This window comes from Nasonia vitripennis (assembly GCF_009193385.2).
Source record: "Nasonia vitripennis strain AsymCx chromosome 5 unlocalized genomic scaffold, Nvit_psr_1.1 chr5_random0005, whole genome shotgun sequence".
Lineage (NCBI taxonomy): Eukaryota > Metazoa > Arthropoda > Insecta > Hymenoptera > Pteromalidae > Nasonia > Nasonia vitripennis.
Window position 1 is genome coordinate 976263 of NW_022279656.1, and position 21677 is coordinate 997939.

At 35.6% G+C, this 21677-nt stretch overlaps 2 protein-coding genes across 2 annotated transcripts; one reads left to right on the forward strand and one right to left on the reverse strand.

Moving 5' to 3' along the window:
* Positions 1-1182: 1182 nt before the first annotated feature.
* On the reverse strand, positions 1183-6059 carry LOC103316695. Its single transcript, XM_031933064.1, has 5 exons — positions 5849-6059; positions 5599-5721; positions 2079-3905; positions 1860-1982; positions 1183-1205 (listed from the first exon to the last, which is right to left on the reverse strand). Exons 1-5 carry the CDS (start codon positions 6057-6059, stop codon positions 1183-1185), a joined length of 2307 nt encoding a protein of 768 aa, XP_031788924.1.
* Positions 6060-8855: 2796 nt separating this feature from the next.
* On the forward strand, positions 8856-11139 carry LOC116417903. Its single transcript, XM_031933047.2, has 3 exons — positions 8856-9898; positions 9981-10221; positions 10473-11139. Exons 1-3 carry the CDS (start codon positions 9842-9844, stop codon positions 10988-10990), a joined length of 816 nt encoding a protein of 271 aa, XP_031788907.1. The 5' UTR covers positions 8856-9841; the 3' UTR covers positions 10991-11139.
* Positions 11140-21677: the final 10538 nt, after the last annotated feature.

Below are 21677 nucleotides of genomic sequence, written 5' to 3' on the forward strand. Positions count from 1 at the left end.
TACATAAAAATATTATGCATTCAAACAATAATAATGACGAATCAAATTATATCCTGACTCTTAATTTTAACACAGCTGGCACTCCACTTACGAAAAGCGGGAAGCGTGCTTTCTGGCCGTTACAAGTAATTTTAAATGATCTTTCACCAAAATTAAGATTCCGTTTTGTCTTGCTAGGGGGAATTTTAGTAGTACAAAAAGAATCATCCAATAAATTGCTAGATTTGTATGTTTCCGAAGTAATGGTTCAACAAATGCGCAAGTTAAACAACAAATGTGTAACTGTTGAAAAAAATTGTTTTTAAATTTTGTATTCTAAGTTGCCTCGTAGATTCTGTGTGTCGTCCTATAGTTCAGAATAGAATTCAATTCAATGGATATTCGGGCTGTAGCTGCCCTGCTAAAAAAGATTTATTGAATGCAATTGAACTTAAGTGAAACCCAATCTATTTCAATATTTTTCTATAGGTTCAATGGATTTTTCAATTTTGACTATTGAATATTTATTGATTTTAATCAATTTTAATTGTTATTGCTTTCAATGTGCCATTTTATCATTGATATTAATTACGTTGAATTAGCAACTATAGTGCAAAAGATTATAATGTCTTTTAAATCCCATTTTTATGATTAAATTTAATCGTTTTTAATTGATTTTAATAAATTTATTGCTTAATTATTTCTAATACGACGAAGTGTATTGACAATGAATCCATTTTAATAAACTAGAATACATCATTCTGTGAATAGTTTTGAATATACCAAATGAAAATAAAACAGTAATCAATTCAAATCGCTTTCAATTAGCAGAATCAATCGCTTTTAATGGAATAATTTGACGGTCACAATCAATAAACTTTAATCGATTTTAATAAAGTCATTGCTTAATTATTAATATATACGGCGAAGTGTATTGACAATGAATCAATTTCAATGGACTTGAATAAAGCTTTACATGAATAGTTTTGAATATATAAATATAAATATATAACACTATTGCATTTAATTTTCTTTCAATTAGCATACAAAATCAATCACTTTTAATAGTATAGTGTCAGAGTCACGAACTTTTATTTATTTTATACATTTTACGAGTGAATTAATTTCAATGTTATAAATCAATCGATTTCAATGTGTTTGAATAAGGCTCTTTTAAAAAAACTCAATAGAAGTTGATAGAATTTACTCAGACTCTTTATAAAGATCTAGAAATTACAAAATATTGAGTCTTTTACTATTTATTGTAATTTTTTATATATATGCAGCTAATTTATCGACTTACCTACATTAAAAGTTGATAAGAAATTTTATCGATTCCTATCAACTTCTATTGACTTTTTTTAGAATGAATAGTTTGGAATATACTAAATAGAAGTAAGACAGATGTGTGTCAGATTATTATTCACTTTCTTTATTAATATGAATGATTTTCAATTGCCTCAAATGATTTTTCAATAAAATTGTACTTAACAAACATTCTTATTGTATTTCTATTGTATTTGATAATGTACATAAATAGCGCCCATTTTTTACATCTACTATGATAACTTTACACTTAACATCATTAATTGCCTTAATAACAGTATTTGTGGTTTCTTCAGATTTTATTTTTCTTATATGCGTAACTCCTTCAAAAGAATAATCCTCGAAAATATTGAATAATGATACGCTGAAATGACAAGTGTTTTGTATATCTAAAATTTGTACTATACGACAATATTCGCCGGTTACTAATTGTATTACAGTATCATCAGTCTTTTGTGCTCGCTTGTATTTACTACTATGATATACCGATGATTTATATATACATTTATTGTATTCTAAACAAGATTCTGTTTCATTAATTTTCGTCGATTTACTTCTTCCAACATATAAAACATTTTCTACGCCTTCCTTATAAAATATATTTAATCTTTTTGGCATAAACATACTTTTACATAAACTACCAATTTGTTCTGACGATGAAAACGTTTCTACGTTTCCTGATTTAAAAACAAGAGATTGCATATGTTTTTTAGCCATTTGAAGATCCATACCTTTTGAACCGTTTATGAATCTTTTTAATATATAGATATTACCTTCAAAAGGAAAAGCCGAATTCATGCACAAAGGCCCCGTTTTTCTAATGGATTCAACAACGTGTAGTAAACTATGTACGTTAAATGTCATCCCTTTTTCTCCATAATACATTTCATACTCGCATACAAATTTTAATAGATTTTTTTCACATTCGTCGAGTTCATTGTGAGAAATGCTTGTTTTTATAAGCGTATGCACGCTCTTAACAAGTAGGCTATAATGTCTTAAAGCTTCATCATTCAATATACCACTTAAGCAAGGCAAACTGAAGTACAGCAACCAAGATTTTAATTCGGAGGCTTTAGGCTTTGCAGTTCCTCCGAATATTCCAGATCGTGGAAGTCTATGTATTTCATTAGTAGGTGTTATATTTAAATACCGTTTTTCTATCATTTCAATCTCTTTTTTTTGTAATTTAAACAAGCATTCCTGACTTTTCCATTCTTTCCAAATTTGGAATGTGACTCCAAGTAACATACCGTGCATATATTCGTATGGAAAGGACCATACTAAATCGAAGTGTTGCAGTTTTTGTAAGGCAGAAATACCTTTGACACCGTTTTGAATGGTTTTAGTCTCTAATGCTAATTTTACATCTTTCTCGTGACTTTCATGAGTCCTATGAGTACTTTCTTGATGAAAAGTATAGCGTATGCCACAAACTTCTTTTATAAATTCTGCCGACTGGTAGCACCAACTGCAACCACAATACCCATTAAACTGCAGGCGGTTTTGTATGATGGGAAGGCACACAGAATCAACAACGCAACTTAAAATGTTAAATTTTAATACAATTCTAGTATTGTTTTTATTGACAATGGTTAGCTTTCTAGTATTTAAATTATTAAGTTGCTTATCTATAAAAGTCTGAATATACAAATTCATCAAGTTCGATTTTGGCTCTTGTTTAACTATTAATAAACCAGCTAAAAACACATACCGAAATCTCAATTTTGGAGAGAGATCGTTTATGATGACTTGTAGGGGCCAAAATGCCCTTTTACCACTCTTCGTCAGAGGTGCTCCGTCTGTACTAATATTTAGTGTCAACATATATTCCAACTCATTACCATGGTTAACCGTAGAACATTTCATACTTCTGTAAATTGATCCATCATGAACATCCGTGATACTGTCACAGGGAGTATTAAAAGAAGTATTTCTGGCATTGATATTTTTTAGCAGATTGTCAACATTTTCTTTATTTGAAAAAAACTGACTAAATTGACTATATAAATCAATTGACATGAAATAATTCGGAGAAGACTGTGTGACAATATTGTTTGCTTTGCACTTTTGGCAAATTAATTTTTTATTGGATTGTCTTTCTGCAGCGTTTACGTAATACATAATAACTTCTGAGCACTTACTACAGTAATAATGTTTCGTTATTTTATCATTCTGTGAGGACAAACATTCAGACATTAGATATATCGACAAATTTAAACTATCAAATGTTGGGCCTGCACACAATTGGAACATTTTCATAAGCATTAAACGTGCTTCATCTGGAAGATGATATCTCAAAGCGAATGCACTATTCAATACAATAACATCACGCACAGTTAATTTGGATGCTTCGAACATCAATTTGCTGAAGATATAATCATTTTTGACATTCCTATCATCAGGGCTGTCAAAATCACTTTCAATTTCACTGTCATCGGAGCTGTTACTTTCATCATAATCAACATCTGTGCTACTATCATTATCACTGTTATTACTCAAATCGATTTCATCAATTTTATTTTGGTTATCGCTGTTACAAATGCTCTCATATGCAGTAGCGCTTACATCTCTATCATCATCTGATTGTAGAGTTTCATCTAAAATTGTAAATATAGAGTATAAGAATATTAATTTTTGCTGAAAATTAACAATTACATGTTGAAAGTTATTGAAAACGATTAAAACCGCCCTGTTGAAAATAGTATTTTTTTTTGTATAAGGACTCGATAAAAATCGATTAGAATGAACAGGAGTAACTAGATTTTTATACAAAAAACAACAATTGAGATCGATGGTTAATACCAAACATTGGTTTCTATTAACTTTACTAGTACTTGTTTGTATACAATTTTATCGATTCCTATCGATTCCTATCTATTTCTATCGATTCTTATCGGTTACTATTAATTTTAATCGAGTTCTTATGCAAAAATGGGCCTCAGATCTAGCTTAGATATCAATTAATAATTTAATCGATCTTTATTGACTATTTTTAACAGGATATGGGTTTTAGTCAATATAACTCTGTTAGAAATAGTCTGAATCTCATTTTTTGTATAACAACTCGATTAAAATTGATTAGAATCAACAGGAGTCAATAGTTTTAATAAAGAAAACAATAATTTGACGTCTGAGTGGAATAAGGGCGCATCTCACAATCTGATCCAAGAAGTGCGTATCTCGGGATCTGCTTCGAGAATAGGGCGTATTTTGGGAGCGGTTTTTTCCCTTAAATTTTAAAGTAGTAGTAGTAGTAGTAGTAGTAGTAGTGGCAGCCCTGCAATAGTTTATTGTGTACGAAGGGCGTAAAGTGGTCTTTTTTTCACCGAGTGTGGAGTTTGCAGTGCATGTGTTACAATGAGTATTTTATATTCCACACCCGACCAAAATGGCCACTTTTTGCGCCTAAAAATCGGGGCAAAAATAGCATATTTTTCCCGTAAACCCGTTAGCGGTTTAAAAGTAAAATTAGCGGGGCAAACAATTTTTTTTTGTGATGAATAAAAAAAAACGGGTTGGCTCCGCGTTCAGAGACAAATAAAAGCTATTTCAAACGAGAGTGGAATAAATTACTATATGCAACACGAGGCAAAAGTAGATTTTTTCCTCGAGTGCTTTATAGACTGCCCTCGCTTTGCTGAGGCAATACTCACACCCTCGTAAAAAATCTCCTCGCTCGGGCAGTAAGCCCACCAGCGGGAAAAATCTGCTACTTTCGACCCCTTTTGCGTAATGTACTAGAAAATGCATTTTCTGCCTTTAACCGCGTATATTTGGCTCGTCTATTTGACAGAAAACGCATTTTGAGTACTTGCAGGGCTGTCACTACCAAACTTAGAGAAAAAAAAACGCTCTTAAGATACGCTCTTCTCGGAGCGGATTCCGAGATACGGCCTTATTCTACTCAAGCGTCGAATTGAAGTAGATGGTTAATACCAAACCTTGGTTTCTATAAACTCTACTAGTCCTTTTTTGCATAAAATTTTATCAATTCCTATCGATTTCTATCGATTCCTATTGATTCCTATCGATTTCTATCGATTCCTATTCATTCCTATCGATTTCTATCGATTCCTATTGATTCCTATCGATTTCTATCAATTCCTATTGATTCCTATCGATTTGTATCGATTCCTATTGATTCCTATCGATTTTAATCGAGTTGTAATACAAAACGTAAAATTAAGATTTAGCTTCAAATTCGATTGAAGATGGCATCGACTTCTATTATTTCTTTTTAGCAGGGCAAAGACCTTTAATTTACATTTTCTTTATTAAAAGTATTATTACCGTGTAAGTATTCGTTAAATGACGACGTCTCCAGTAAAGTCGGTGCTGCATCTAAATCATCTGTAGCACTTGTAACACCATCAGATTCAGGTTCTATTATATTAGCCTGTAGTGTCTCATCATCTATAAAAAATGTAACATTGATTTTTATACGTTTCAATTTTTTTCAGACATACCATTCAATTCAATAAAGAATCTTATCGATTTTTATCAAATTTAATCAATTGTTTTTAGCAGAGCATATACTTACGTGGTATTCTTTGTCTTGGAAGTGAATCTTGCTTATATTTCTTTAAAGTTTGACTAGACACTTCATGAATCTTAAAATCGGGATCCAAAAATCTATTTTTTCTTTTTATCGTTTTACGATCCAATGGTGCAGGATCGTCGTCACTGCTACTACTACTACTACTACTGCTACTATCAGTTTTACTAGTACAACTACGATCTGAACCAGACATTTTTTGGCTATGTGGATCTGCGAAATTATTTTTTATGATAAATTTCGTACGTTACCCTGCTAAAAATAGTCTAAAGGGATCGATTGGGATCAATTAAATTATCAACAGATTCTATGCTAATTCTGAATACCATTTTTTGTATGAGGACTCGATTAAAATTGATTAGAATCAACAGAAGTCAATAGATTTTAATACGGAAAACAACAATTGAAGTAGATAGTTAATACCAGACATTGGTTTCTATTAACTTTACTGGTCTTTTTTGTATATAATTTTATCGATTCCTATTGATTCCTATCAATTCTATCTATTTTAATCGAGTTCTTATGTAAAAAATGGGATTCAGATATAGCTTAGAATTCAATTAATAATTTAATCGATCTCTATTGAATATTTTTTAACAGGGTAGTTATATAAGATAAATTCTTAACACCCACACGTACAAGACTTGATTGACTATTATTAATAATATCTATAGGGTTATATATATATATATATATATATATATATATATATATATATAATTAAAATATCTATACTATAAATATATATTATTAAAATAACTATACTATAAATATATATTATAAAAATAACTATACTATTATTGATGGTATCGCAGCTGATGTTCTTGTTACTAGTGATTGCAGGTACTGCACATCAGAAATCAATATACTGATAATATATCAATATTATCAAAACATACTGATTGTATAGCAAATTTTTTAGTTTTTTTTTTATATTATACTTTTTTATTAGATCTAGTGCTATTTTTCTGGAGTCATGTTTGCATCACGTAAAAAAATTGTTTTTTTTTACTTGTTTTTTCCCATACCTATCATGCATGCTAACAGGGTTTTTGAAACCACTTATGCTAAGCTCTAATTAACGTTCCTAACAATACACGGTAATTAATATTGAACAAAAATATTTGAAATCTATTCATATCCTTACCATGTATTGGAGATTATACAATTAAGTAAAGTTATTAAAAGTCATTGAAAACGATGAACTAGCCCAATTATTGATTGTAATAAATGAATAATTGGATTTTATTTTAATAGGATAATGCGTGCTCTACTGTTTTTATCTTTTATAATTATTTTAATAATTTTATTAAAAATAAGTCATCAAAGTCCATAGAAATTGATAAAATCTCTTATCGAATTAAGTCTTAATCGAAATTTCACCTTAGAACTCGATTAAATGGGATAAAGTTAATAGGAGTCAATTGAATTCAACATGAAAAATCGTAATTGAAATCAATAGGTGATAAAAAGTAATTGAAATCGATACATTTTTCTATAGATTCTAATCGATTTCTATGGACTATTTTTAGCAGGTAATATCGAAGTAATGCATTATGATACATTTTTATCTTACTTTATAATTATGAAATTGATTATTTTGAAGGGCGTAATTTTTATAGTTAATATACATACAGTTTTGACATACTCGTATTGTTTTCATAAGTGAAAATAAAAAAACGTAGAAAAATGTAAGAAATTGTAACAAGCTGCGAGATTCTATAACAAAATTTGAGGGAATAAAATGCTACTTTAGTCCCGCTTTTCAGGGAATAAAGTGGCTATTATAGTTCAGTCGTGAATAAAATAGTGTATTATGTATCAAGGGCGTAAAGTGGACTTTTTTAGACCGAATGTGGAGTTTGCAGTACGAGCCGAAGGCGAGTGCGTCTCTAAGCCGAAGACGAGTACTGTAAACCACATGAGGTAAAAAAGCTCACTTAGCTGTTGGTGTACAGCATAGTTTTTGTGATGCATGTATGGATTTTCGCGTTTTTCATAGTTGAAAAATTTCAAAATTTTTAAAATATGACTAATAAACTCAAAATTTGCAGTTTACAAGAAAAATTCGTCAGCGGGCAAAAAAACTGGTGCTTTACGCCCACTTGATAGGTACGAAAAACGCAAAAATCGTGCATGTATTACAAAATTTTTTTGCGCGGGCGGGAATTGTCACTTCCCACTCGCTAGGCAAGTAAAATCGTATACACACCACGGGAGGAAATTTGGACAGCCCATATCTCGTGTTTGCCACCCTCGCCTTCGGCTCGGGTGTCAATTCACACGAGATATGGACTGTCCAAGTTTTTTCCTCCCTAGGTATGTAATATACTATTTAAACACACTCGGAATGTGCCACTTTATACGCTACTTTCAGCCATGAAAAGGGCATTTTATGCGCATGTTGGGAAAATGTCTTTTTACCATAATTATGAAAAAAGTAGAACCTTTACAAGGTAAGATTCAAACAATTAACTGTAATCAAATGTAAGGAAATGTCAAAAAAATATAATAAACTGAAAGAAAGCGAGAATAAATGTAAGAAATCGCAATAAATTGTAATACAAAATAATGTATAAGAAAATATAATAATAATACGTAAAAAGTTTGGAAATACAACAACAAATTACAATTTTTCACATTTCTTCACATTTTATTACAATATTTTGGATTACTTTAGACACTTTGTTACATTTTCTTACGTTTGTGTATATATTAAACTTTCTACTAGGGTTTTATTGAAATATATAATTGATTTGGTTACTCAATTTCATTGCATGCAAACAATATCATATGAATTAATTTTGTTGCCTAAGGTATTAGAAAATGAAACTGAATTTAGGATACAAAATCTTATCAATTCATTATATAGATTATTTATAACAAATCGCTGCTTCCTTCAAAGACTAGCACATCTCAAAAAGGTCTATTTTAATTTGCCATTTTTAGATCCGGAGAAAAATGAATTCGTCCAATACCTATTAAACTTCAAGAATATACGAATTAAATTTCTTATATTAGGTCCTGGACGAATTTATTTCACTCCGGTGCTCTAAAAATAGCAAATTTAAATATAAGCCTTTTTTGAGTTCTAGGTTAGTCTTTGTAGGAACCGACGATATGGTGTTATTTAAGGAGTAATGGGGCTTTTCTGTATCATTTTCCACTATTCAATTGGTATACAAAATCATAATACTCTACGGCCTCGGCGCACAATATATTTTATAATACTGTATTTCTAAGGACGTGGAAAATTTTTTCAAAACTGAGACATATATGTACAAATAGGGATAATGGTTATTTTTTCTAACAGAGGACGACAAAATATATAACTGAAAACTTTTTTGTGACCTGGACGACATTTATATATACACATTCTGTGCCACGGCGACCTTCTGCTTCTTGATACATTTGTAATATACCCGATTTTAACTTTTGCTCTCCGCTTTTATCTTGGGCTTGGATTGTGTATGAGAAGTTAATGGACTAAGTCAATACAATTCACCATTAAAATCCATAACATTTCAATTGACTTGAATAGTGAATCTGAATTCCTTTTTTTTGCGTTAGAACTTGATAAAATTTGATAAAATACGATAAATAAAAATATAAGATACGATAAATAAAGATAATGTAAGGCGATAGAATTGAAATACAATATGTCGTTCGATTTCAATTACAATTTTTCATATACCGTTTTATTGAACTGTATCGATATTTCTCGCATTTTATTGCATTTAATCAGTAAGTTGTAATGGAAAAAGTAGAATTAAGATTCACTGTTAAATTCAAGTCGATAAGTAATCTAATCGACTTCTATTAACTTTAACCAAAAGAGCTTGCACTCATGTCTTTAACTTCATTGCTTTGGTATATTTTTAATAAATAGGCTTTTTCCGTATAGATGCATTTTTTTAAAATACCAATTTCTTTATAGATGTTCAAGAACAGCTTAACGATACAACCAATGAAGTTGAGATGAACTACAACAAAAATTTTAATAAAATAGGGTTTTTACGGAAATCTGATCAGAAGGTAAAATAAATATTTTGTATAAAAAGTTTCGTCATTCGAAATGAGCAATTGGGCTATTTATTCTTTATCGTTTTCTGCATAGGTGCATATAGGGCGAAATATATGGATAGATGAAGGAGTATACAATGGCGTATTAAATAAAGCCAATAACAAACCATCGTTATGCGTAGACAGAATTCTTATAGCTGTATTCGGGGAGACAGTTTTAATGACATCAACAAAATCTGGAAAACCCAGTAATAGAACGCTGAAAAACAAAAATAGTGATGAAAAAAAAAATGAGATAAAGCAGTTAGATCAAACAAAGTTACAAGCGTGCCAAGGTATATATATTTGATTGTTTTCTGAACCGTGTAGTTATATAATTTATCCTTTTATTTGCTTGATTTTTTGATTATTAATCTGTTACTAACAATTATTAGTTTTCAACATAAATACTGAGTTTTAACAATGAAATATTAATAAATGAAATTTTAAAAGTTGATAAAATTAATACCCACCACAATAACTTAAAGGAGAGATGTTCTTTTATCGCTTATTTTTAGTAATTAAAATTTGATTTTTTTATTTACAGATTTTTACAATTATTGGCTTAAAAATGTTTGGCTTGCTCCAGAAGACGGCGACATTTTCGAAGAAATGCGACTTTTTGACAAGTATGTTTCGGCAAAAACAGCTTATTACAAAAAGCAAGGTGAAAAAGGAGACATTACACCAAAATCGAAGGACCCTGCTAAAAAAAAGAAAACAAAAAAACAAAAGAAAGACAAAGACGACAGTATCCAGAAAGTGGATGCTGAAGTAGAACTGAATGCTAAAAAATTAGTAAACACAGAAGCGGAAGAGGGTAGGAAAATGCAGGAAGCGACGAAGGATAAGGAAAATCAATTTGAAAACTCTGAAGTCAACCGCAGTTTACGAGAAGAAGAGAAGATTACTGATGAGGATAAAGAAAGACCATCAACAAGTTATGATGTAGGAAAATTTGCTTTTATTGCAGCCCAGCCAGACGAGGATGATAGTTCTGACGGCAGCACTATTCATCTCTCCGAAATGGAATCTGCAAGTGACCCATTGAGGGATGCAGATTAAGAGAGACATTTTATACTTTAATATTTATCATTCATTTAATAATAAATGTCATTATTATACTATAGCTACGTTATTTAATATTCGCAAAAATTATTAAAATCATAATTTAAAATAATAATCATAATTGTAATTCAAAGGAAATACAGAGTAATAAATTGGAATCAATTAAAAACTATTACTCTTTCAAATCAATTAAAACTCTTCCAAAATAACAATTAAAATCGATAAGCATAACATTATTTTAAGAAATAATTCAAATCAATTAAAACGGATAACAAATTTTTCTTTTGTAAAATTAATTTAATATTCAATTGTATAATCTTTAAGTCGATTGAAAGCAATAGGAGCATTTTAAATGAATAGTTTTTTCTAGCACTGCAATGATCACTGCGAGTCAATTGAAATACATCAGTAATCAATTGGTATCAATTGAAAACTATTATCTTTTTCTTCCAAAATAGCAATTAAAATTGATAAGCCATTATTTTAAGAAATAATTTGAATCGATTAAAACTAATTAAACATATTGTTATATTGAGATTTATTCAATATCATTCAGTTGTATAGTATTCCAGGTGATTGAAAGCAATTAAACCTATTGGATATAATTGAATGTGATTGATTGCACGGTTCAATTTTTTTGAAATGCAATCCTTAATCATTATTCTGACTATTAAAATTAATTAAAAATACTTTTTTATTGAGACTAATTCAATATTATTCAGTTGTATGGTCTTCTAGGCGATTTAAACCGATGGTGTTCCGTCGAGACCCGAGGTGTAAGTTCCGCCGTGAAAACGGTGTCGAGCGAACTCAGCGAGGTCGACGTAGAGCATGTGGCTCCATCTCCCGTGCTCGAGTTGAACAAGCGGAGTCGCGACTTGCCGCGCTCGCCGGCAGCGCCGCCGGCCTCGTGTCGCGCGCGGCCGGACGAGCGCCGAGTCAGTTGACGATAAGACGCCAAGCTTGACAGCTCGTGCAGTTAAGCTAGCGAACGATCGAACTTTTTGGCTCTTGCGAATCCGTCCGTACGTCCATCGAGCGTTTCTGGTGCTGGTGCTTGTGCTACTCTCTCTCTCTATCTCTCTCTCTCATTCTCTCTAACTCTCTCTCCTTTGTCTCTTTCGCTGCCTGCTACTCGCGTTCGGCTCGCGCCCGGTTCCGCGAATCGTATCTCGCGCGCGTCGAAACGTGCAAGTCGGTAGAACTGCGCTACCGACTTGAGTCTGTGGAACTGCGCCACTGACACGAAGCGAAGATTCTCTCTGAGAATCGCACGAACACGACACACACACGAACACGACACACGTTCTTCTTTTTCTTAGCAGCTTGTAAGAACTTCGAGAGGGGTTTTATGCCTCACGGCTTTCCCCTCTCAATTTGAGCGTGATTAAATATTCTCGATTTTCGCTCAATCGACTTCTTTATTTCTCCCACACCTCACTCCTTGCGAACTCGAACACTCACACAAAAAAAGCGGGAATATTCGCCTCAGAATATTCCGCGCGCGACAATTCATGGTGCCTCCTGTGAGGTGTGGATCGACAGTTCGGCCAGTCAGCTAAGGACAAAGGGTTCATCAAGGTTTCCCAGGTCATCGCATAGACGTCTTCCCCTGGGGTCACCTCTCCAGCTGCCGCTTCAAGGTCAACGCATTGTCAACGCAACAGAAAAGATAAGTAGCGTTTATCTTTTTCAAAGTGACTCTACGCGTGTGTGAATTTCGAACACAGCGCGGCGTTTGTTTGACTTCGCGCGTAAACACGAGGTCGCGCGTTGCGGCGAGCGGCAAACCGTTGTTGTGCCGGACGAGCGAATTCCGAGAATCTGAGCGCGTCGAGACACGTGCTCGCGCTTCAGTCCGTATAAGGGATTTCGGTATTTATTATTTAGCGTGCGTATTCACTGACTACTAGGCAACATGGACGCTTTAGTGGTACAGTGGAACAACCAGACCGAGCAACTTAGGGATTTATTGACAGACCTGTCGATAGTTATTAAGTCGAAATCTGCTGTTCTTCACGAGTGTAAAGCGCGCATGGAGGAAATCGTCATGCACTACAAGACTCTCGGTAACTTATTCTATAAATTAGATGCAGTCCACAAGGAAGCCGAGAGGGAGAAGTTCAATGACTTGAAGAATTTCTACTTCAAGGTAACCGCGTACATCCGATCCGCCGAGGATAAGCAGAGCAAGACTCTCGGTAGCGATACTACCGTTCCGTTAGGGCATTCGACTCTTCTAGACATCTCTCGATTTTCTGGGTTGCCGACTATTGACTTACCGAAGTTTGATGGTCGTCTAGAAAAATGGAACGCGTTCAAAACGACTTTCAGGAACGAGATGATGCGATTGAATATCGACAACATCACAGCGTTCCACTATCTAAAAAAGTCGTTAGTCGGAGCAGCCGCTAATTCGCTCCACATCTTGGATCCAAGCGATGGCAGCTACGATGAAGCCTGGCGACTTTTGGGCACGCAGTACGAGCACGTTCGGCTCATTGCTGCTTCTCACATTGACGCAATTTTATATTATCCTGTCATCACGGAGGTCTCCCATCGATCGCTAAAGGACATGGAAACTTCGGTCCGGCAGCATCTGGCAGACTTAAAATCTCTCAAGGTCGTTCCTTCCGATTACTTCGTGATCCGCACTCTCGAACGAGCATTGCCCACTAACATCAAGGACAAATGGATCAAAAGGATGTCCATCGATGCAATTCCCGATCTCGAGTCGTTTTTCAGATTTTTGCAGGAAACTAGCAATTATCTATATGCCCAGGAAGGGGAATCCAAGGACGCCAAGGCTTCAGCCAAGCGGACGGTGGCGCAGAGCGAGAAAGGGACCAAGTTCCGGCGAGGTAACGGGCAAGCTCGAGCGCTTGTAACGAGCTCGTCCATTTCCTGCTACTATTGTAGCGGCGAGCATACGATCTATCGGTGTTCGTCGTTTGCTGCGTTGTCCGTCCAGCAACGATGGGATGCTGTGAGGACGAAAAAACTATGTAGGAAGTGCTTGCGAACGCACGAAGGCAAATGCGAATCCCGCAATTGCAAAAAATGCGACAAGGATCACAATACGCTCTTGCACGAGGAACGAAAGACAGATTCCTCAGGCAAGAAGCCGTGACTAGGCGTAGGAGTCCTTAGCACCGTGTCCAGGGCTCTCCAGTCTCAGCTCATGATGAGTGCTGTTGTTTTGATTAGAGATGCCGATGGGGCGTACATAGAGGCTCGCGCGCTCCTGGACACGTGTGCAAATGCGAACTTTATGACCGCGGATTTAGCTAAACGATTGCGTCTCCCTACTAGGCCTTGCTCGATTCCGATCGGAGCAATTAACGACTTGCGAACTACCACGAAACATTGCGTCGATGCCCAATTTAAAGCGTTGCATTCGGACTTTAATAAGCGTTTAACTTTTCTCACCGTTCCCAACATAACTAGCGTCACTCCGGAGGAACCGTTTCCTCGCGATTCGATCAGGCTACCCAAGAACATCAGGTTAGCGGACCCTCAATTCCATCTCCCTCGACAAGTCGACATTTTAATTGGTTCTGGAGCAACGTTGTCCATGCTTTCTATAGGTCAAGTTAACTTGTCTAGGGAAGGAAGCGAGTTATATCTTCAGAAGACTCAGCTAGGATGGGTGATCGTTGGTGGTATTGACACCGACAAGATTTCAACGGTGTCGTGTCATCTTTCTCAGTTAGAAAAGCAGCTGGTTCAATTTTGGTCTCTGGAAAAATGCTCCAGTCCGGTTGAGCAGGCTGACGACAGGTTAGAATGCGAGAAATGGTATGTCGACACTACGGTTCGACTGTCTGACGGACGGTACATGGTGAGATTGCCGTTTCGGAAAAAGGACCCGGTACTAGGGGACTCGAGGGCGCAAGCTCTCAAGCGGTTCCGGGGATTGGACCGGCGATGCAGCCGTTCGTCCGGCATGATGGAAGAATTCAGTCGTGTCTTTCAGGAATATCTCGATTTGGGTCATATGTCTTTGGTGGTCGACGAGAATGACTCGGAATATTATCTTCCATTCTTGATTGTCGTTAAGAATTTGAGCCTTACTACCAAGTTTCGAGTCGTTTTCGACGCATCCGCTAAGTCGTCGTTAGGTGTATCTTTAAACGATCTGTTGCACGTTGGACCTACGATTCAGGACAAACTTTACGTTCATCTAGTAAGGTTTCGATCGCATAGGTACGTTCTCACTGCTGACATTGAAAAGATGTATCGGCAGATACTTATCCATCCCGAGGATCGCCGATACCAACGCATTTTCTGGTATCGCGACGGGAAACTACAGGTGTACGAGTTGAACACAGTTACGTTTGGCGTATCTTCTGCTCCATATTTAGCGATTCGAACTATTCATAGGCTCGCGGACGACGAAAGCGCGCAATACCCCCGAGCGGCCGAGATTCTCAAGAGGGATATGTATGTAGATGATCTGCTGACAGGCTCAGATTCTTTAGATGAGATTATGAAGGCGCGTGATGAGATAATCACCGTCTTAAAGCATGGTGGATTTAACATCCGGCAATGGGCCTCTAACCATAACCATGCATTAGATAATTTAGATGAGAAGGTTCTGAGCTTGGCACCAGATGGCGAGGACGCGGTTTTAAAAACATTAGGCGTTTCCTGGGCCTCTAAACGCGACGAATTGGCTATCGTAGTCAAGCCCGTAGAAATCGATAGCGAAGATTTTCGACCCAGTAGGTTTAGTAGGACCGGTAGGTTTGCACGCGAAGTGGATCATGCAGGAGTGTTGGAAGGAGAAAGTTTCTTGGGACGAATCAGTTCCACAGAGTTTGTTTACGCTTTGGATGGACTTCGCGAGTCAGTTGTCGTCTCTCTCCAGCGTTTCTGCACCACGCCATGTAGTTTGCGTTAATCCCTCGCGCATAGAAATTCACGGTTTCAGCGATGCGAGTAAAAAGGGCTACGGCGCTTGCCTGTACGCTAGGTCCACCGATAAAGACGAAAAGATCACTGTACGATTGATCTGCTCCAAATCTAGAGTCGCCCCTTTGAAAGAGCAGACTATTCCCCGTTTAGAATTATGCGGAGCCGTGATCCTTGTAAGACTTCTTTTAGAAACTCTTCCAGCTTTAGAATTTTCCATTGACCGGATCGTTTTATGGTCCGATTCCACTATAGTCTTACATTGGTTACGGAAATCCCCGCAAGATTTGAAGCTATTCGAAGCTAACAGAGTACGCGAAATTCAAGAATTAGGAGAGCGCGCCAGTTGGCGATACGTCCCTACCCAACACAACCCAGCTGACGCTTTATCCCGCGGGCAACTCCCGAAAGAATTCCTGCGAAACGAAACGTGGTTTACCGGGCCTACCTGGCTACGGCAAACGGAGGCTTCATGGCCCGCGAACATCGTCGAATCGTCTCCGGATATACCCGGATTGAAAAAAGGAGTCTGTCTCTTCGTCGACAGTGCTAAGGATCGCATGTTCCTATCGCGTTTTTCTAAGCACCGCATGATGCTTAATGTCGTTGCAATATGCTTACGATGGCTTCCTTCGGGCCGACAGTACCGAGGAGAACCCATCACGGTCGCGGAGAAACGCGATGCTGAAACCCGCGTGTTTCGAAGCATTCAGCAGGACGCGTTTTCCGATTCAATTGCATGCTTGACGAAGGGTATTCAGGTGAAGGGGTCGCATATTGCGGCACTTAACCCGTGTTTGGACGCGAATGGAGTTGTACGTGTGGGAGGACGTCTGAAGAATGCAGATATCCCTATAGCTAGTAAGCACCCCATACTATTGCCTTCAAGGAATCATGTCACGGACTTGATCATCCGTGAAGCTCACGAGTCGAACTACCACTCCGGTGTTCAAAGCACTCTTTTCTATTTGCGACAACGTTTTTGGTTGATTGACGCAAAAAATCAGGTTCGTCATGTCATCCGCGAGTGTGTCACGTGTATTAGGCACAAGCCCCCTCCAATTCACTGCAAGATGGCAGATCTCCCGACCGCTAGGGTCACCGAATCTCACGTTTTTTCTCACGTAGGCGTAGATTTCTTTGGTCCCCTTTCCATTAAAGAGAAAAAGCGATATAATCGTACAGCCCTCAAGGCGTATGGGTGCGTTTTCGTATGCATGGCCACAAAAGCGGTGACCATAGAGATAACCAGCGATTTGACCACCGAAGGTTTCCTAGGCGCGTTCGCTAGATTCGTAGGACGTAGAGGTATTCCCCAGCATGTATACTCCGACAACGGGACCAATTTCGTTGGGGCCAACAACCAGCTTAGAGAACTTTTCGCACTCCTCAATTCAGAAGAGTTCAAATCTAAGGTGAATGCCAAAGCTCTTTCGTTAGATATTCAATGGCATTTTAACCCGCCCTTATCTCCGCATTTTGGTGGTCTATGGGAGGCCGCGGTAAAATCATTTAAGCATCATCTCAAACGCGTAGTGGGTGGGCAACTTCTCACATTCGAAGAGCTCTATACTCTCGTGATAGAGATAGAAGCAATTTTAAATTCTCGACCCCTCTGGTCAATCTCTGCCGACCCCAATGACCCAATAGCGTTAACCCCAGCTCATATTCTGATAGGTAGGCCTATATATCATAATATCAAATCATATAATTTTCATGAAAAAATGTAGACCTCAATATTTTAAATACCGTAGGGTCCTCATAGCCTCATAAAATCATGAATTTTCTCAAAACATTCTACACTTGAGTTAGCAAGTAAGAAGGTTTAACATAAATAGTAATTTTCAGTTATACAGGGTATACAGGGTGAGAGACAAAGAATTGGAATCCTAATATCTCTTAAATTAAATGGTTTCATAAGCTGCAAATAAAACCTAGCTGAAGTGATCAAGAGATCGATATTTTCTTAAAATTTCAACTTAAATAAAGCTTTTTTACTCCCGTATTCGTACGACAAATAAAAACCATATTTTTCAGTTTTCGATTTTTAGCTTGAAAACTAGTTGTCAAAATGGTTTAAAATTTTTTACTGCAAATAGATATTATTGTTTTTCATTGTCATAAATTTCTTTAACAAGTTTAACAATTTAGTTTTAGAGATATTTTTTTTTAAATCACCTTCTTTACCATAAAAATTGAACGGAACTGTCAATATGGAAAATCTTGCCGGAATAATTAGGCAATTTTATGCTTTTCTAGATACACTATTGTTAAATACATTGTATAAATCATATCATTAAAATAAAAAACAAAAATATTTTTTCAAAAATCGAAAAATGGCTATAATACGGCCATCAAATAGACAGAATCATAAAAATTTCCTGAATTCAGAATCAGAAAACATATATGCATGTTAAATTTTATTGTGATCGGTTATGTGGTTCCAGAATCATAACGGTATACGTACACAAACACATCCATTCGCACAGACATTTTCTAAAAACGCATGATGCGAACTCTAAACACCTCCAAATGCATTTTTACGGAGTTTTAGTGAAACTGAAAATTTTACCATTACAAAGCTTCCTCTAGGAGGGAACAAAATTATCGAGCTGCTTTAATTTTCCAAGCTGCTCGAGTTTGTCGAGCTGCTCAAGTTTTTTGAGCGACTTGAGTTTTTCTAAATCTTTGAATTATCTATTTGATTGCTGCTCCATTTTCAAAAAAGCAAAAGTCTATAATTTCTTAAGAATTATAAGAAAAGAAATAGTTATGTTCATTTACATGAATGTTTTTTTTTTTAGATTTTACCTTATTGTTTACACAGTACATCTCCAGCTTTTTCATTACCATTATGTTCTTTTCAAATTGAAAAACAAAAGGAATCATCAGCAAGAATAACGATATGGCGTCAGTTTTGTGTAACCAAGTAAGATTAATATATTATTATGTCAGAATTTATATATTAATACATATTATATTATTATGTATTTATATCTAGGGAGGGGGGCGTAATCACTCCAGACACTTAGGCAGAACACATTGAATCTACCTCCGTACAGACATTCTCCTACTCAGGTGAGCTTTCTTTTCTCCAGAAGGTCAAAATGGCTCTTGAGCAGGCAGTCCCTGTATCGTTGCAGATTATTAAATGATTCCCCTAGTGCTGATGTCAAAATTCAGCTAATCTGGAGCACACCATCAGGATATGAATTGGCGTCTCCTCTATTTTTTCATATTACCTGCAAACGCGTATAACCTCTTTCCCGTTTTCCAACTAGGCCATTTTAATCAAACCAGTCTAATAACTCCTAAATTAAGCCATGAACAGAAAAATTGTTCAGATGAAAGTCGTCCAGGATCAAGGGGGACATCTTTTTGTGCAATTAGTTTTGACCTTGAACTCAGATTTCGAGGTCATTTGAAGGTCAAATTTTTTTTTAAATAGGAACCCCTATTTTTGATAGCAGATTCGGAAAGAACAGGAAATTTTACGTCCGGAACGGTATTTCAAAATTTTTTTCATGACATTCTCAAGGTCATTTCAAGGTCAAATGTTCAGAAATACTGTAATTGCTATTTAATCGCATTTTCTGATAGAATAATCGTAGTTAATGTACTTTTATGATGAATATTCAAACCTAATGTGACAATGACCATGAAAATATTTACCTTGAAAACAAAATAATTTCCTAATTTCAGCGGGGTGCTTTTTTAACGTGAGTCCCCTTGCCTCTCACTAGGATGCTTGTTTAACATTCGTTAAAAAATTTTTAGTGGTCAAAAGTAAATTTTGAAGTAAACATGATAATTTTAAATATCTGAGTTCTTAATGGGAGTGGGAAATAGAACGTTAAAAATCAATGTTGTCAATTCATTCACGGTCGAAGCAGAGTCAAGTAAAAGTTTAACGTTTCAAAAGCGTAAAAAATGGTTAAACAATATAGGTAGGATGTTAAAAAATACATTATTTAAGATAAAATATTAAACACCATTTTGCTTTTGTAATATTAAAAAAAATTTTTAATAATTGTATTTGCCAAAGTGCATCACTTCCAGTTTAGATGTTTTTTTTTAAGTTGAATTTCTTTAATCTAATATGAATTGTAACGATTGTTCTCACGCTGTCTTCAATTTAAATCACAATGTCTTAACGTAAGAAAATAAGAAGTTACAAATTTGATTTAAAAATTATACAGTTTGAAAATTCCTCCTTTTTTTGTTGTCACTTTCTTATTTTGGTTTAGTTTCAATTTCAATAAAGAGTGAATGTAAATAAAATAGTTTTTCTTATTATAAACAAAATTTTCAACATGGGCGATTATCAATCCAATGAAATTGTTGATATGATAATGATCTTAGGCGAAACCCAAAACAATGCCAGAGCCGCGGTGCGACTCTACGCTGAACGCTTTCCTCTAAGAAGGCGTTCTACTCACGACACATTACTCAGATTACTTCGAAGAGCTCGTGATGGACATCTTCGTCGTCAACGCAGACACCACGAATACAACGAAAATGATCCTAATGTTATAGCCGCCTTAGCAGCTGTTCATCTCAATCCACAAATTAGTAGTCGACAAATTGAAAGAGAAATCGGTATACCACGAAGAACAGCATTGAGAATTCTCAATAATCTCCACTATCACGATTACCACATAAGATTAGTTCATGAGCTGAGGCCACACCATTTTCTAATGTGTATTAACTTTTGCCAGTGGGCTTTAGGAGTTTTACAAAATGATCCAGATTTGTTCAGATTTGTTATGTTTTCTGACGAGGCTATATTTCGCAGTGATGGTCAATTAAATAGGCACAATAGTCACTACTGGTCACCTATAAATCCCCACTGGTACAGGGCTATTGACCATCAAAACCGATGGAGTTTAATGGTGTGGTGTGGGATCATTAATGGTTACCTGATTGGGCCATATTTTTTCGGTCAAAATGTTAACCAGAATAGCTATTTGGCATTGCTCAGAGATCGACTGCCAGAGCTTTTAGAGGATGTTGACTTTCGGACGTTTCGGACATAAAATTTCCTGTTCTTTCCAAATCTGCTATCAAAAATAGGGGTTCCTATTTAAAAAAAAAATTTGACCTTCAAATGACCTTCAAATTTGAGTTCAAGGTCAAAACTAATTGCACAAAAAGATGTCCCCCTTGATCCTGGACAACTTTCATCTGAACAATTTTTCTGTTCATGGCTTAATTTAGGAGTTATTAGACTGGTTTGATTAAAATGGCCCACCCTGTATATATATATATATATATATATATATATATATATATATATATATATATATATATATATTGTAACGGGGTAAGACTTGACGATGAGAGGAGGAAATCACAAAAGGAGATGCCAGGACCGGGCGAGAGAAAAAGAGACAAAAAAATAAAATTTGAGCCAAAAATAGCGTCCAAAATCTGCAAAAATACCAATAAAAGCAGATTTTTTTCACTTTTATGCGTTTTAATAATAATCGGCTCTACATTGATTTAGCAGACTAGTATATTCTTAAAGTAGACTTAAAAACCTACAATTATATTTTTTCGGCGATTTTCTAGCCCTTCTAGAACCGAAAATATGGTCGTTTAAAATTCGCCAAAAATTCAAAGTATCAAATCTGTGAATGGGTGCATGAAGACGTTTATGGATCACAACTTTGTTAGCTCTTATTTAGATATCTGAGGTCCAGTCGACTTTTCCAAAAAAAAGAAACAAATTAAAGGTTTTGATTGAAGGGTTTGATTTTAGCTTCTATGC